This window comes from Carya illinoinensis, chromosome 10, assembly GCF_018687715.1.
Source record: "Carya illinoinensis cultivar Pawnee chromosome 10, C.illinoinensisPawnee_v1, whole genome shotgun sequence".
Lineage (NCBI taxonomy): Eukaryota > Viridiplantae > Streptophyta > Magnoliopsida > Fagales > Juglandaceae > Carya > Carya illinoinensis.
This window is the reverse complement of record NC_056761.1, coordinates 21730908-21748301: the sequence shown is the minus strand read 5'-3', so window position 1 is coordinate 21748301 and position 17394 is coordinate 21730908. Positions and strand designations below refer to the sequence as shown.

At 37.4% G+C, this 17394-nt stretch overlaps 1 protein-coding gene across 1 annotated transcript; it reads right to left on the bottom strand.

Moving 5' to 3' along the window:
- Positions 1-7439: 7439 nt before the first annotated feature.
- On the bottom strand, positions 7440-14135 carry LOC122279579 (lysine-specific demethylase JMJ25). The gene is made up of 12 exons (XM_043090279.1): positions 13047-14135; positions 12811-12956; positions 11585-11690; positions 11360-11492; positions 11217-11280; positions 10399-11122; positions 9923-10252; positions 8681-9250; positions 8538-8610; positions 8375-8460; positions 7915-8034; positions 7440-7802 (listed from the first exon to the last, which is right to left on the bottom strand). Exons 1-12 carry the CDS (start codon positions 13725-13727, stop codon positions 7731-7733), a joined length of 3105 nt encoding a protein of 1034 aa, XP_042946213.1. The 5' UTR covers positions 13728-14135; the 3' UTR covers positions 7440-7730.
- Between the last annotated feature and the right edge of the window lie 3259 nt (positions 14136-17394).

Below are 17394 nucleotides of genomic sequence, written 5' to 3'. Positions count from 1 at the left end.
GACTTGATCTTGTGCACACAGATGTGTGGGGTCCTTCCCCAGTGGCATCTCTTGGAGGTTCTCGCTATTATGTTACGTTCATTGATGACCATAGTAGGAAGGTATGAGTTTATTTTTTGAAGCATAAATCTGACGTATTTAATGTGTTCAAAATTTGGAAAGCCATGGTTGAGACAGAGACAGGCTTGAAACTGAAGTGTTTGAGGTCTGACAATGGTGGTGAGTATGTCGATGGTGGATTCAAGGAGTATTGTGCAGCTCTGGGTATCAAAATGGAGAAGACCATTCCCGGGACACCACAGCAAAATGGAGTTGCTGAGCGTATGAACAGAACCATCAATGAGCGTGCTAGAAGCATGAGGTTGTACGCTGGACTACCACCCACTTTCTGGGCAGATGCAGGCAGCACTACCGTTTATTTGATAAACAGAGGGCCATCAGTTCCACTGGATTGTGGATTGCCTGAGGAGGTTTGGAGCGGGAAAGAGGTTAAATTTTCTCACCTTAAAACTTTTGGTTGTCTTTCTTATGTGCTTGTTGATTCTGATGCTCGGAGTAAGCTGGAGGCTAAGTCAAATAAATGTTATTTCATTGGCTATGGAGACGAGGCATTTGGCTATCGTTTCTGGGATGATCAGGGTCGAAAAATCATAAGAAGCAGGAATGTGATTTTCAATGAGAAAATTATGTACAAGGATAAGTCTAGTACAGCTTCTGCAGTAGTTCCTTAGGAGTCTGAGTTTGTAAGATTGGATGACCTACTAGAGGTCACAGTGCAGTGTAGAGATGTGAGTGACGGGGAGAGTGGGTCCAGAGCACCCATTCCTATTATTCCGCTGGAGGCTAAGTCAAATAAATGTTATTTCATTGGCTATGGAGACGAGGCATTTGGCTATCGTTTCTGGGATGATCAGGGTCGAAAAATCATAAGAAGCAGGAATGTGATTTTCAATGAGAAAATTATGTACAAGGATAAGTCTAGTACAGCTTCTGCAGTAGTTCCTTAGGAGTCTGAGTTTGTAAGATTGGATGACCTACTAGAGGTCACAGTGCAGTGTAGAGATGTGAGTGACGGGGAGAGTGGGTCCAGAGCACCCATTCCTATTATTCCGCAGGCAGTTTCAGAACCGTCCACTCCTACAGTTGCAGTTCGCAGGTCAGGTAGGACTATACGTCCCCCACAGCGTTTCTCACCTACTTTGAAATATATTCTGTTGACAGATGGTGGAGAACCGCAAAGTTACGAAGAAACCTTGCAAGTTGAAAATTCTAGTAAGTGGGAGCTGGCCATGAAAGATGAGATGGATTCCTTGTTAGGGAATCAGACATGGGAGTTGACAGAACTTCCATCAGGGAAGAAGGCATTACACAACAAGTGGGTGTATCGGGTAAAAACTGAGCATGATGACAGTAAGAGGTACAAGGCTAGACTTGTTGTAAAAGGCTTTCAGCAGAAGCAGGGTATTGATTACTCTGAGATCTTTTTTCCTGTGGTGAAGATCACAACTATCAGGATGGTACTGGCTATGGTTGCTACTGAAGATTTATTTCTTGAGCAGTTAGATGTGAAGACAACTTTTCTTCATGGAGACCTTGAAGAAGACATCTACATGCACCAGCCTGAGGGGTTTGTGGTACAGGGAAAGGAAGGTTCAGTTTGCAGACTGAAGAAGAGCTTGTATGGCCTGGAGCAAGCTCCTAGACAGTGGTACAAGAAATTTGACAACTTCATGGATAGTGCAGGATACATTAGATGTCAGGCAGATCACTGTTGCTATGTCAGGCATTTTGACAATTCTTACATCATTTTGTTGTTGTATGTGGATGGCATGCTTATTGCAGGGGCTAGTATTGATGAGATTAATGATTTGAAGAAGCAGATGTTAGAGCACTTTGCAATGAAGGATTTGGGAGCTGCAAAGCAAATCCTTGGCATGAGAATTGTCAGAGATAGAGTCAGAAGTACATTGAGACTCTCACAGGCTGAGTATGTGAAAAAGGTACTCAGCAGGTTCAATATGGATAAGGCTAAACCAGTTGGCACACCATTGGGAAGTCACTTTAGACTCAGCAAGAATCAGTCACCAGAGTCAGAGGAGGAATAAGATTACATGAGTAAGGTTTCTTATGCCTCAGCTATTGGTTCACTTATGTATGCTATTGTTTGCACAAGATAGGACATTGCCCATGCAGTGGGAGTTGTGAGTAGATACATGAGTAACTCAGGAAAGCAACATTGGGAAGCAGTGAAATGGATTTTGAGGTACCTAAAGGGTTCCTCAGAAACCTGTTTGTGTTTCTCTAGAGAGAGCTTGGAGGTGTAGGGCTTTGTTGATGCTGATTTAGCTGGAGATATTGATAGCAAAAAGAGTATCACGGGCTTTATTTATACATTTGGTGGTACTACAGTGTCATGGGGTTCTAATCTACAGAAAACAGTTTCTTTATCTACAACAAAAGCTGAATATATTGCAGTGTCAGAGGCTGCAAAGGAGATGGTATGGCTACAGGGCTTCTTGGAGGAATTGGGTAAGAAGAATCAGAAAGGCACTCTCTATAGTGATAGTCAGAGTACCATATTCCTTGCCAAGAATCCAGCATTCCATTCCAGGACCAAGCACGTTCAGATCAGGTGTCACTTCATACAGTCATTGTTAGATGACGGACAGTTATTACTTGAGAAGATTTGTGGAAGCAAGAACCCTGCTGATATGTTGACAAAGGGTGTTACACTTGAGAAACTGAAGTTGTGCGCAACTTCAGTTGGTCTTCTAGCATGAAGACAGGAGCAGTGAGTTGCAGAGGTGGAGGATATCATGTTTGAGGAAGACGGCGATGCAGCGAGTGTACCAGTCTCCAAGTGAGAGAATTGTTGAGTACTGTGGAGTCTAGTCCACACCGCTCGAGCGGAGGCATTGGCCGCTCGAGCGAATTCAGGCAGAGTCGAACGCTCGATGTTAGCACGACAGTGAGCTCGAGCAAGAAGCTTTCGCTCGAGCGGAGGCGTTGGCCGCTCGAGCGAAGTCAGGCAGAGTCGAACGCTCGATGCCAACTCGACAGTGAGCTTGAGCAGGATGCGGAAGGGAAGTTCGTTTTTAGGGTTTTCTGCTGTGTAACTATATATATGATGTTTTGCATCATATGGCCATACAAGTGAATACGTGTACAATGTTGAGATCCATCTTGTAGTTTGATATTCCTCAATAATAAAATCGTCTGCAGCTCCCGTGGACGTAGACAATTTGCCGAACCACGTACATCTTGTGTTGTGTGTGATTGTGTGTTTGTTTTTCTCGTTTGATATTATTTTTCAATTCATTGTCATCGTTTTTCACAATAGATTTGAGGTTGTATTTTGGAAGTCAATATGGCATCTGAAAATCCCTAAGAAGATGAAGATTTTTGCATGGAGGGCGTGTCAGGAGAAGCTTCCAACCTACCTGAATCTGAAGAAGAAACATGTACTGGATGACGCAACCTGTGTGCTATGTAACCAAGGTATGGAAGATGCTGCTCATGCTTTGTATTTTTGTTCTGAAGTAAGGAATGTGTGGGGGGTTTTTTGTTCTCAAATGGATAACATGCAATCTGATTTGTCTTTTTGGGATCTGGCAAATTTGGCCCGAGATAGAGGTTCAGATTCTTTGTTGGCTAGATTTGTAGCTATTAAGTGGGGCTTTTGGTATAGAAGGAATAAACGGATTTATGAGAATATTTTTATGCATATTAATGTGACTGTTAATAATGCTCTTTCTTTACAACAAGAATATGCATAAGTGCAGCTTTTTGATGCTTCAAATTAGAAGATTAATAAGGTGGTAAGATGGCATCCTCCTCCTATGGATTTTTTGAAATTGAATATTGATGGGGCCACTTTTCGTGATCAATCTGTTGTTGGGATTGGAGTGGTGTTGAGAGATCATAATGGTGAGGTTGTAGTGGCTTGTTGTAAGGTTGAGAAAGAGGTCTCCTCTACTGAGTTCATTGAGGCAATTGTTCTTCTTAGAGGCTTACAGCTGTGTGTTCAATGGGGTGTCCCAAAAATTATGCTTGAAACCGGTTGTTTGATATTGGTTCATGCTTTGAATGCAAACTCTGAATGTCTAACAGATTTTGAATTTATTCTTCAAAACATTCGAAGACTTATGGCTGGCTTTCAAGAAGTTAAAGTTGTGCATGTCAACCGCTTAGGCAATTTGGTGGCTCATCGTTTGGCAAGACATGCTTGGTTGATTGATGATATTTGTATGTGGTGGGATTATTGTCCTTCATTTGTTAGTCAAACTATATGGCTTGATAAACTATCTATTTGTAAGGATACTTGATTTTGAATGAATGAAAGTCTGTTTATCAAAAAAAAAAAAAAAAGTATCAGTCTATCCAAGCCATTAGATCTAAAACTTGCATTCCGAATCTAGAATATATTAAGTACATTTTTGTAATTGTTTGAATTATGATAGTAATCTTGTAATTTTGGTTTAGTGGATATTTTGTAATCTTTTTGAAATCTTGATTGTAGTTTTGTAATTTCGGTTCAATCTCTTTTCATATTTGTTTTACTTTTTCAATGATTTCTTCTTTCTCACACCAAGTATGCTACTCTAAAAAATGTAAGTATACGAGTATCCATGCTTTGTGCATACTAAATAGTAATAGACACATGAACAATGATTCCGCTATCCATGTGGATATTAGTGTCACATATGTCCGTACCTTTACCAATGTCTATTAGTGTTCGTGTATATTAGTATCTATTGAGAAATGCTACTTATCGTCTTTCTACAATATACTAATATGTAATTGTCATTTATCGTTCTATTTAAATACACATATTTATATATTAATATGTATATTTAAATAAAAAAATAAATTATATATAGATATATGGTATAGAAAATAATAAATAGAATTATATATATATATTTATTATTATAATGATAAGAGGGTCTCCCCTATCGCATGCAAGCTGGAGAGCCTCTCCCCCATTGACCCATTGGGCACTGGGAAGTGCCCACCATCTCGTGGGTTTACTATGTTTTTTTTTTAGTTTTTTAATTCTTGGTATTCATTTTTTCTAGGGTGTAAGAAAAATTAGATCCGTTTCGATAATTAGGAATTGAAATTGATTGAAAATTACTTTGGTACCCGTTTTCATGTTTCGAAAACTACTGATTTAATCCGAACCGATTCAATATATTTTAAGGAAAAATCTTCCCATCGGTCATGTTGTTAAAGGGCTGAAAACAACCTTCAATAAACATTTGCCACGTAGCTCACCCATAGCAGGAGTAACTATGTAGCACAACACGGTCAAAACTTTTTGTCGAAGGTTAAAAAAATTTGCTCAGGTGATGAGAACACTCTCTCTCTCCTCTTTCACCCAAATCCCGCACCCCTCTCATCTGTCCCATGAACGCCGGCCCCAAGCCCGACTGTGGATTTGCTAGAGATCTGGTAGAAGATACAAGATGCCAAAAGCTGCTCCCACCATTTCAAGTTTCTTTCCATTCTTTTTTGCCTAAAACTTTCCCTCTCTCTCTCATTTTCATGGAAGCCAAACAACGAGGAAATCAGCAAATCAATCTTCAACATGGAGTACCACACTCGCACTCTCCAGCCTACCAAGTAGTATCTTGTTTGTCATTGCTGTGAGAAATTTCAGTACTAGCTTGCTGCTGTGAGAAATTTCAAATGACGATGCTAGGGGTGGGTTGTATATACATGGGTGTTAATAAATATAGAGACAAAGGGGTATAAATATATATGGATTGTATAGATGAAGGTCTTGCACAAGAGCCATTTTCCCCGAGCAAAGAAGGTGAAAGGGGATTTTCTCTCTTTTTGTCATGGGTTTTAATGCTGTGTGGATTTGTGTAGTGTGTATTTCTCCAACTTTCTTACGTGTCTAATTGTTATGAATTTTGCTATATACAAGCACAGTCGGGTATCAATACTGATTCATTCATACTTAAAATTTAAATTAATATTATTTTCAATAAAATTTACTTTTTGACCAATCATATTACATTGGTGTACAGATTAGTGCATAATTATGTTTGCAACTATATTTTTTCAATTGTTATTGGTAGACTGTTTTTCTTCTATTACAAGTTGGGCTGTTCTGAAGTGTTTCTCCTATTTTAATTTTTTTATTATATATATATATATTATATGCTATATATATATATATATATTATACATATAATAAAATTAATATAACATGAAATTTTAGTCTTATTATTTATGCATCTTGATATATACTTACTCTTCAACATATATATTAATATGTTATTATTTATCCTTATGTATTAAGTTACACACTTATATATATAATACGGTATATATAATATGGTCCACAATATATTTATATATATAAAGGATAAATACATTTTTTATAAATACATTTTTACACGTTTTCAATATAATTTTTTATTTGGGTCAGAAAAACCAACTAACTCAACAAAAAAGCCCAAAATTGAATCACACCTGTAAAATCATACTAAATTGGACCGAAATTGTAAAAAATCAAAGTTCTGGTTTTCTAGATAAACTGGTTTGTATCTATTTTAAGAATTCCACGACCAACTTAGATCGATTTAGATGTAAAATACATTCAAAACCTAACTGAACCGAACCAATTACACTCTTAATTTTTTTTATGGTTACTACATCAAACATTGTTAACACCAAACTCAAGATATTAGATCCTCAACCACCTATTTTTATTTTTAATAAAAAATAGCATTTTTATAATTAGTTAAGCTTTGATTGTTAAGACCACGAATGTTGTCTAATTTTGACAATTAAACCTTTTATGAAGAGTGTGCATTGGAACTTTTTGAAATTGTTTTATCAGAATTTTGATGGTTTAGATACATTGGATATAAATATGAGGGTGCAAAATCTTTTTACCATAAATCAAAACAGATGACTAAGTTGGTTGTGGGTTAAATTAGGAAAAATTGTTAGATGTCCCATCATTTAATCATAATATACCATACAATTAAAATTATTTATATAAACATCAATTTAATTGACACGACATTCTATGATAAAATGAGAGTCCTACGCTTTTGTACTTTGGGACTAACTAATAATTACTCTTAAATTAGGGCTTCTAAACTATAGTTGTTCTATATTTAATAGGTATTTTAGTCATCTAAACACTGAATATGATTTGTACAGTTCTAGAGTATGCAAGTCTTGCATACTTATTTGAAAAATGTAGGAAAAATCTGAGACCCTCATGAAAAAACTAATATTTTCATGGTGGATTCCACTTTTTTCAAATGAAGTGCGCAAGCTTTATACACCATAAGACTACATCTAGAATTATTGCATTATTTCACTTACGTGATTGATCATCACAAATGAGCTTTGCATCTGTGCAGAGAGCTACAGAGCTGAATGAACTTGCACCAGAGCTGATCAACAATGAATTTCCAAAACAATGGGGTATCAACTTCAAGCCTCTAAAGAGTAATCCACCCACATTTGTACGCATGTAGAGAGTAGTGCAACCAAACCAACAAATGGTAATTACAATTTCCGGAGAGGCACCTAAAATTCTAAGAATACTGCATGTATACACATGAAGTGGATACTCCACATGTTTTTTATTTTGACAACTATCCTACTAAATCTTAATGTGCTCAACTCAAAATCAACCAATTGATTCCAATGCATGTAGTGGAGATAACAGAGAAGCAGAAGAGAATCAACTGGATCACTTACATATTGCATGTAAGCTCACGAATTTGTTTGATTGCAGCACTAATACTATGAAGGGCCATTTTCTTCACCTGTTCACAGAAAAAAGTAGAGTCCATTTTCTATTATTGATCAAAATTTCTACCCAGGGGAGCAAGAAAGGAAAAATATATGTTACCAAATAAGATTCTAAGGGAACACTACCTCTAGCTTGTCTATTTTTGCTTTATGGTCATCTGGAAGCAGCCTTACTTCATCAGTCAACTGGACGCACTCGGTAACATTTTCAGGTGAGAGAAAGTCCAATACCACATGTATGCAAGACTGCAGACGAATATAATTGAGAGGTACAAGATTATGATGGTGTATTATAGATAGACATATTGCATTCCAAATACGAAGAAACTGAAAAATACTTAAGCTTCAGATCAACTAATTACAATAAGCCATAATCCAAATAATCTAGAATAAAAAAATGAATAAACACACGCACCGTTTTTCAATCATTATTTACTCAAAATTTAATACATGGCAGAGCCCGCCTCACATAAAATCATCCTAAAGTTTTGCCAAGTGGTTCGTCTATTATTATAATGGTGCACTCACAAGTTTGTCAATTATACGCATAAGAAGGGTGATTTATGCATATTGTTGCACATCTGACCTTAGGATTCCTAATTTGGTATGGGCATCCAGCGGGAATGATAACAGCTTCTCCAACATGTTGCTCAAAAGTCCATGGTTCAATTTCTGATAGCAGTGGAAGCTGGTTATTTCACTCATTCTTAATTGATAGAAAAGACAAAACCCGTGCAACTAATACTTACCAAACTCCTCCTTAAGCCTCATTTTGTGAGTTGTGTCAAGAAAGAGACTTTGATCAAGAATTGGATGAACCATCTGCAGAAGAGCACACATCAGTTAATATTAATTCTGAACTGCTAACAAAATGTTTTTTTCTTCGACTTACTTGCTTATGAAAGCCATACATATGGCTGAACTCACTAGAGTGCCTCTCCAGATACTCTATAAGCTTTGGAACATCTTGTCTGCGAAAGACGTCCCATTGAGCACCAGAAGACTCAGAAACTACTTTCTTTCTATAAAAGTTGGAGCTTTGGGTGTGATCCCGAAGCTTTCTCTGATCTGACGTGTCAGAGCTTAACACAGATTCATAGCAGGGTAAAGTGGCTTCGGAATCAGAGTCAGTTTCAGAATCATACCCCACACCATAGGACATGTTACAAGTTTTAGGACTCATAGCACTTCTTTCATGAGAAGTAGCAGAAGAGGAAAATACTCTAGCGACTCTCTTGCGTAAGTGCAGTTCATCCTCAGTCACATTCTGAAATCCCGAGTCTTCCTTGTCCTCACCATTTAATGATGATCTTCCATTCACTTCATTTGCCATTCCCTTATCTGCAATAATCAAGGAAGACTCCCTTTGACATTGAGCTTTGTGCCGTTTCAGTAACTTTCTTATTTTTGTAAGCTGTTCCGTTGAGATATGGGCATCCGTAGTATGTGCCAAAATATTAACCTGGGATAAAACAAATATATGGCACGGATCACTCACATTTTCAATAGAACCCTTGACTAAATACATGCTGGTGAATCTCTCTATACAGTACAATAAATGAAAGCATGAGTGGAATGGAGATGCTGGAGATGAAAATGCTTTTTCTTTCCAGACTCTCGTAAAGGAATGGTTAGGTTAGTTTATGAAGTCTATTCTTGTAGAAAATAAAACTGCTTGGCAGAATAAATATAAATAAATAATTTTGGGATTCTTCTACAATTGATTTTGAACGGAAAGCTAATGGCATATCCGTACACATCGTGGCTTGGCTATGCAATTTATTGGACATCGTGACTTGTACACGTTACAAGGAAAATGCATAAAGAACAAGGAGTCCAGAACAAGGAGTCCATACCAAAGAGAATACGAGTTACAGATGATGTTTAATTCTCAAAGATTTTTCAGTCAATTATGTTTCTATGGTGAATATTCATTGAAATGTGATCATCCGCAAATGATACACCTTTTCTTTGGGAAGAGGGTGGGCTTCCACAATGTTGATTTTGTAAATAATAAAGCGCTTATTCCTTAAATAGGTAAATAAAACAATTAAAACAAAGAGCACAAGTCCAAACTTGAGATATTCTAACAGAAGAGTTGCTAGAAATAGAGATTGGAAGAAATATTGCATACCACATCATATGAGTCATAACATAGTTTTGTCACAGAATCAGCCTGTACAAGTTCCTCCGCACAGCCATACGATATATAGACAAATGGACCTAGGTCAGGCTTTCGAATTTCCGGTGGCAAGTTTGCAGCTAAATTTAGAAGTCCAGACATGGGATTCATGTATTCTTGAAGTGGTAGAGAGTTGATTATTTCAGCATAATGAGAGGGAAATTGTTCTTGAAGTATATGAGAAGACAGCCAACCCTTCAATTTAAACATCTCATGCCACACATTCGCATGCGTCCGCCCGTTGAGAGAACCCATAAAATACTGCCTGATACCGATTTCTACCTGCCGTAACAGAATCAGGATACAATTATACAAGCTGACTTAAATAAACGCAATATAATCCAACATGATTTAAATAAACCAAGAAAAAAGAGAGAAAAGAATATCACATTCTAACACTGGACATGATTTAGTAGAAATACACTGACCTCACACCAATTTAAGCAATTTCTAGCTTCAAGTAAATCCTTATTATTCTCATATTTGGCGATGCTCCTCTCAAGATAAGTGCAGAACATAACTAAAGGATCCCAACTCAAATCTGATGTGGTTTGAAGAATATCACGAACTACTACAGGATGGCCCTTACCCCAATGCTTTTGAAAGTGTTCAAGGTTATCACCATGAACCTCCTGAAGTGTGGGGTAATACAAAAAGTTATCATTTGAATCTTCCCTTACAGCTGCTTCTTGCAAATGCTCAATTCCAACAGCTTTATGATCCATGTCAAGGCATAGTGAGCAGCATGAAGATGTGTCAAGAGCTTCTGGGAACTCATAGCTGCACACTATTTCCTCTGCACTTACCTCCAGCTCTTTGATCCAACTCATGGGAAAAACACTTCTCAAATCAAGAAGACCTTTTCCACAACCACCAAACTTTGAGGGAGGACAATATATTCTTCCAATTGTCTTGCAGGTTTTCCTGTTAGATTGTGATGGAGATAGTGATGTGCTAGAATTTCTCTTGGCAAGCTTTTTCCTTAAAAGTTGCTTGTTACCAGACATACAAGCTTTCCTTCTATTTGAGTACTTTGAGATAAATGTGTCGACACTTAAAGGGGAGCTCCCACGACAACAACTTAAGCAGAGATTATAAGAACAACTAGGACAGCTTCTATGCAGATCCACGATTGAAGTTTTGCAGCTATTGCTGCACCAAAAATGTCATAAAAAAGAAAGGCAACAGAAGTTGGTTAGTTACTTTTATGAATGGAAAGAGAAGTTTCAAGGAGAACACAACATACCAGCAATGTCGCTTACTGCAACCAAATTCAGCCTGCTTGATATGAACTTCAGAAGGTCTCTTCCCTGACAAACAGACATCAGAAAAAGCCTATAGCCTGTTATTGAAAAAAACCACTAATAAGAGAAGAATAATGGCCGTTACCCTTTGTTGTTGCCTCTGTTTCAAGCTCATCACTTTGGTCTAGGTTTATTTGTTTTAATACAGGAAGAAGCATGCATATCAAATAATGCAAGTGCAATATTTTTCCAACATTATATTTCTCCCTCAGAGAATCCTGAAACAAGGCACATAAATAAATTGAAGCATCAGCATTGAATATTGGTACGGGCATGCTTATTCATGTGCCAGCTAACTTTGATGTCAGACCTTACTTTCACTGTCATTAGATTGATTAGCTAAACAATCCTTACAGGTGCAAGTTCCTCGACAGACTGGACAAGCCATCTTAACTTCCTCTTGTGTATCAAAATACCTAAGTTAAATCAATTGATTCAGTGTCCAATAAAAAACTTTAGATAATGAAGATAAGGAGCATAAAGATGTTTCAGTGAAGAATTACAGAAAAAAGTACCAACTAGCAAGCCATTTGTAGAAAAGCACAGCAGAAAGGTGTATAAATAACAGTTCTGAATCTTTGAGCTACAATGATTGCATGGTTATGATCCTCGCCTTCTCAAAAAACAGGAACAGATCCTATACAGGCCTTTCATTGTGGGAATGTCTACCGATTTCTTTGCTTTTCTGGCTGCAATAAACAAAATTCGACCTCTCATCTCTCTGTGCACATGCATGTGTGTTGGTTTGCGCCCTACTCTGCTAAGTTCTTGTTCTAGGCTAAAAGATTTTAAAGAGGTTTAGATAACTTTCACTTTGTTTTGGATAGGGAACCCATTATTCCTTTTTCTGTATTTTTATTTTATTTTATTTTTTGATAAGTGAATGGGGAACACATTCTAAAAAGTTATTCCTCTCTGCTTGAGTTCGTATGAGGCTTATCCAGTTATCGACCAAGCATTCACAAATTGACATGCATCTTCCTTGACACAATGCTACAACAAATCATTTTAAGCTTCACATACATGCACAGGCGTACATACACCCACAGAGAGAGAGAGAGAGGTTTCAACTGTAGGATGCAAAATCATCTCCTGAACCATGGTGTTTTAGAAGTGTGATATACAAGTGTAAAAGGAAATAGGAGAACGTTTTTGTTGTGTAATATTATTAGTTATGCTCTGTTATTGATTTCAATTCTCATTGACAAACGCATTTAGCCTAAGTTTTTATTGTTCCAAACTGGTTGCATCTTCTCTTCCATGATCCAACACTGGTTATATAACTATAGGGATCATTTGCTGATAAAATTAGCTAATTAAATCATGCTTCTTCTAAGTCTCAACACGGCACTAGACATTAAAGCTTTGTTCTTTATACACAATCAAAATTGTATTGCTTCCGGGATTTAATTGACAAAATATCCAACACACAACCATAAGATGGAATGAGACGACAATTTAGCAAGAATTCAGACATACCCAAGAAAGCAATCTAGATTTAAAAAGAACCTACAACGAGGAGTGAATCGAAATAACCTTTCTTTGACACAACCCAGACAGAAAAACTCTTTCTGACAACTCGAACACTTGATAAGACTCGAGGAAGAACTTCTTCGACACCAATGGCACTTTCTCCTCCTTCCCGTCCTCAGTTTGTCCTCACCCTGCCCGTAGGGTAAAACCTACAACGAAAACGCTCAGTGATGCAACAAGGCAGCGAAAACACTGAGCACAGAACCAGAATTAGCTATAATTGAAAAAAGCATTAGAACCTGCATTGTGCCAGTAGGGAGCGGCTCGATGTTCTTGGACCGAAAGGACCGTCGCCTGACAACGCTTGTGTCTACTCCGACTTTCACATCGCAGTTAGCACCCGCATTACTGCAATTTCGTGGAGAAGGCGACGGTGCAGGGGAGATTGCCATCACTCCATTGGGCAATTCTCTCGTCAACTCCTCTCCATCACAATTCTCCTCTATATCCATCTCACCCCTTTTCATCTTCTTCTTCTTCTTCGACCCCGAAACTGAATCGCTGTTCTTCGTCTTCTTCGTTCTCGTCTCCTTCTTCTTCTTCTCCAAGTCCCTCTTGAGCACCATTGTTATCAGCTCCAACTGTAGATTGCCTTTCTTAAACTTCATCTTCCGCAATGCCTCGTCCAGGGCCTCCGAAACCCTCACCGATTTGTTCTTCCTCTTCATCGGCTTCGACAACTTCATCTTCACATTCTGCGCCCTACTTTGGAGCTCCGGGTCCTTGCTCGGAGATTTCTTGCTCTTCCTCAAGATTTTTAGCGAATCCGGGACTTTTTCCTTGTTCTGTCGGTGACGGCCTTGGAGATAGTGAATCTCGCAAAGCTTCATGTCGCCCATCACTCTTCTTTTACACCGCCATTGCCGACCGTCCGTACGGCTGCACCGTAGATGGTCGGGCAGAGCCTCCTCTTCCCCCATAAGAAAAAATTTCTAATTTTCTCGGAAAATCGAACTTTCCCGAGAAAATATGCTAGGAGTAAGTGTGACACCAGGAGCGGCTGCTGTGTTTCGGCGATTGGGAGAGAGATAGGGAGCAGAGAGAGAAGGGGTTTTTCTCTTATTTTCCTTTTTCCTTTTTCTTTTCTTCCTTTTTTCTGTTTCTTCAGTGAGTACATTTAATGGGGCAATGGAGTACGAAACGAGATGGCAAAGACCGTAATTAACGGAAAACACAGAGCCCAATGTGGTTTCGAACTCTTCGATTTGGTCACAACTAAGATCAGGATGATTACCAATCAAGCCAAAGCATCAGGACTGTTTGGTTTTTGTAGCAGACACAGACACTTAGATAAAATCTTTTACAGCATTTGGGTTGGGATAGATGTCTTCAGCATTTAGGCTGCAGAAGATTCTATCAGGGTCTCAAAGCAGATCATAGTTCCCTTTTCTTTAATTTTCTCTTTATTTTGGGTTTTTTTGATGGTCCCCTTTGTTTTTATTTTCAGAAATTATAGCAGTAGCTTTTGATCGAAATGCAAGAAAGAAGTGGCTTTTGCTGCATATTTCTTGTCAAAACCATTTGAAAAGTGTCCATCTTGATCAGTATTTTGAAGGGCTTGTTTGAGAGTAGCTGGATTAATTTGATCAATAGGCATCATGGGCTATATTAATTGTAATCAAATGTTTGCTAACTTGGATTAATTCTTTGGGCAGGCCTGCTAAAGGGCTTGGCTGCAAGCAATGGCTGTTTACCACACAGTTAGCCATCTAGCAATTCCTTCTCTTGTAGATCAGATTCTTATGTTGGCCCTATATATGGTTCTACTTTTGCATGCTTTTCAATTTGCATGAAAGTTACCAACAAATGCCAGATGTTTTGTCCCGTTTTCATGGAATTTGTTCTAAAGTTTTCCGTGTAGCCAAAGTTATAATTGGTCTAGTTCTAAGTTCATGCTCGAAATTTTGTATCTTGTTCAGGACTTTTTGAATGCCGCTGTCATTGCAGCAGAGCCTAGAAAAGTAGTGCCTAATAGTGTTAGCTAAGTGTGCTGTGTGATAGGTTCAAAGCTTGTGCAAAATTTCAATTTGATGCTGCTTAATTCTTAACCCATGTCCACTTCGACTGCCATAATTCAAAGGGGGCCATGGCCTTTGTGCATGGAGTAGCCAAATGGATGTCCCAATATATAGATAGATAGCAAAACATTATCATCTTGCTGTAAAATTAAGGAACCACATTCTTAAACGACAGTTTTTGCTACAGTGGCATTCCATAATCGGTTCAATGCTTTGGGAGGAAAAAATAGAACTGAGTAATTCGTACGTACGCACGAACTTACAGTAATAATATAAAACAACTCCAAAGTATAAAAGTGTTCATTTATTGCTGGCTCCAATTAATGCTTCTTGACAAGTAAGACGTTCAAGTAGTTCAGGAAATGCATGGGGACAATTTGCAGCTGTATATATATATATATTTATCGAGTTTATAATTATATACATGACCAATCCATATATATATTCATCTTCGATCTGGAAAATGAAGAAAAACAGCAATATGTTTCTGAATTAATGTACATATATGTATATGTATGTATGTATGATGTTGCATTAAGAACCCAGCTGTCTGCTTTCAAAAAATCAAAACAAAAATTGAAATATAATGAGATCTATGAAAGGAACCTATACGTACTTACGTACTTTGATGCTTTAAGGCTGTATTTTATCTGTTCATGTCTGCTTTCGCCTGTGTTTATAATTTTGTTGGCAACAAATTATGTTGTTTCTGCAACAACAATCATGTACGGCAGAAAGATGGTTTAATTTCCATAACATGATTTTCCAGAATTTCTCTCCTAAAACAAAACGAATTAATGGATCAGCTTCATCTGATGTTTACGCGCGATCTCACGCTTGCAAATTATGTCCGAAATTAACATGATTGAGTACAGCGCTATCGAAGTTGTCAAACACCAAGGAATAGGACTTCCATCAATGCTGCACTCATTGATGTTTCTGATCAATCTGGCTGCACTACTCATGTCTCTTCAAACCCTATATACATACAGATTTTTTGTTACACCCATATATCGACTAGTACATATTGATTTGTACGACCATTTTCATCTAGCCAGATTCAGATCAGGCGCTGCTGCCGGCGTCGGCTAGCTACAAGGCTGATCATTAAAAATTGCTTTTTTTTTTTTTTAACGAAAAAAATATATTATAAATCCTTAATTATAATGGAAGATTAATACAGTGGCCGGTAACAATTTCAAGCACCCAGGAGGCTACAATTCTTAGAAAATCTCAAACTATGGTGCAAAAATACCTTATTTAATCTGTAGTACCCTAACTTACTGCATGCCAATCTGCATTTAAAAAAAAAAACCCATCCTTTTCTTTTCTGGTATATGTATTTTTTTTTTCAAAGCCATATACTGCATATTTTTTTTTTTCTTTTTCTGCAAGGAACAGCAACTAGCACCATGCAAGTTGATTAAATTTTCATAAAAGCTCAAAATTATAAACGTGAGGTAGTGGAATTTATGAGCTGTATGATGAGAAATATGACGTTGGAACAAGAGGCGCCCTAGCTAGACCAGTTTTGCATGTGACGTACAGTAGTATCACGTTTCTGTACAATTTTATATATTGCAAGAACTTCTTCAGGTTAATGATGCATTTCTTGCGCGCAGTATATCCATGAATTAATAAACTGCATTTACGAGAGAAATATGTTGAAAGATACTTAGAGATATTAAGCAAGATAATCTTACACGTAAAAAAATAAAGAAAAAATATGGAAGCTGCTCTAGTACTAATTATATAGATCTACTAATTATTTATCTTCTACGAACAAAAATCTTTCCTCCGCATCTTCATGCACAGTACTTTATAAAACTACATCTTGGTGCGTGGAGTGTGGCACCAAATCCTAGCTAGGCTTATCCAAATGGATAAATGATGCCAAATGATCTGAGCCAATTTATCTGCGGCTCTGTTGAAATTCAAAAGCTCCACTGTAATCAGGTTTGTATCACTAGCATGCATGCCTTTTGCACTTGATCCTTGGCTATCTCCTTCAAGCCACACGTCCTTCCGATCATTTCCAGCACAAACTCAAGATCTGATCTACAAAATTATTAAATGCGGCCTGTTCGGCAAAGTAATGGTATTATACCATGGGTTCTTCCTTTGGATTCGGCATAAAAGAAGTAAAACTTCAGCTATATGGTTTGTGAAGAGCCCTAGCTCCTGCAGCTGGAATGTCTCCATTATATACATGCCAATTGCTAAGATAATGAAAGAAATTTAAATAAAATAAAAATGGAAATGGAGAAGAGAAGAGGCAGAACAAACACTTTGATGGTTACATCTTTCTTATTCTCAATTATTTTGAATTCAAATAATTGATCCCAATTTATAAGAAAATTACATGGCGATGATATAAGGTAAATATCTTTAAAAATAAAATATTTTGATTTGATAATTATGAAATCAAATTAGGATAATAATCAAATCAAATCATTGATTTGATATTATCTTTAAAATCCTCCATTGAACTCAATGTGAAGAATTATGAAATTTTTAGTTTGAGATTTGAATGTAACATTCATATTCGTTAATTGATCACTGATAAGAA

What these genes read in the sequence shown, in the direction of transcription:
- LOC122279579 (XM_043090279.1), bottom strand. Translation starts at nt 13,727, where the DNA reads ATGGGGGAAGAGGAGGCTCTGCCCGACCATCTACGGTGCAGCCGTACG. An exon ending in AACAGAGGCAACAACAAAGG is followed by an intron (nt 11,281 to 11,359) that starts GTAACGGCCATT and finishes TCTGTTTGTCAG; the next exon opens with GGAAGAGACCTTCTGAAGTT. An exon ending in GAGGCTTAAGGAGGAGTTTG is followed by an intron (nt 8,461 to 8,537) that starts GTAAGTATTAGT and finishes CACTGCTATCAG; the next exon opens with AAATTGAACCATGGACTTTT.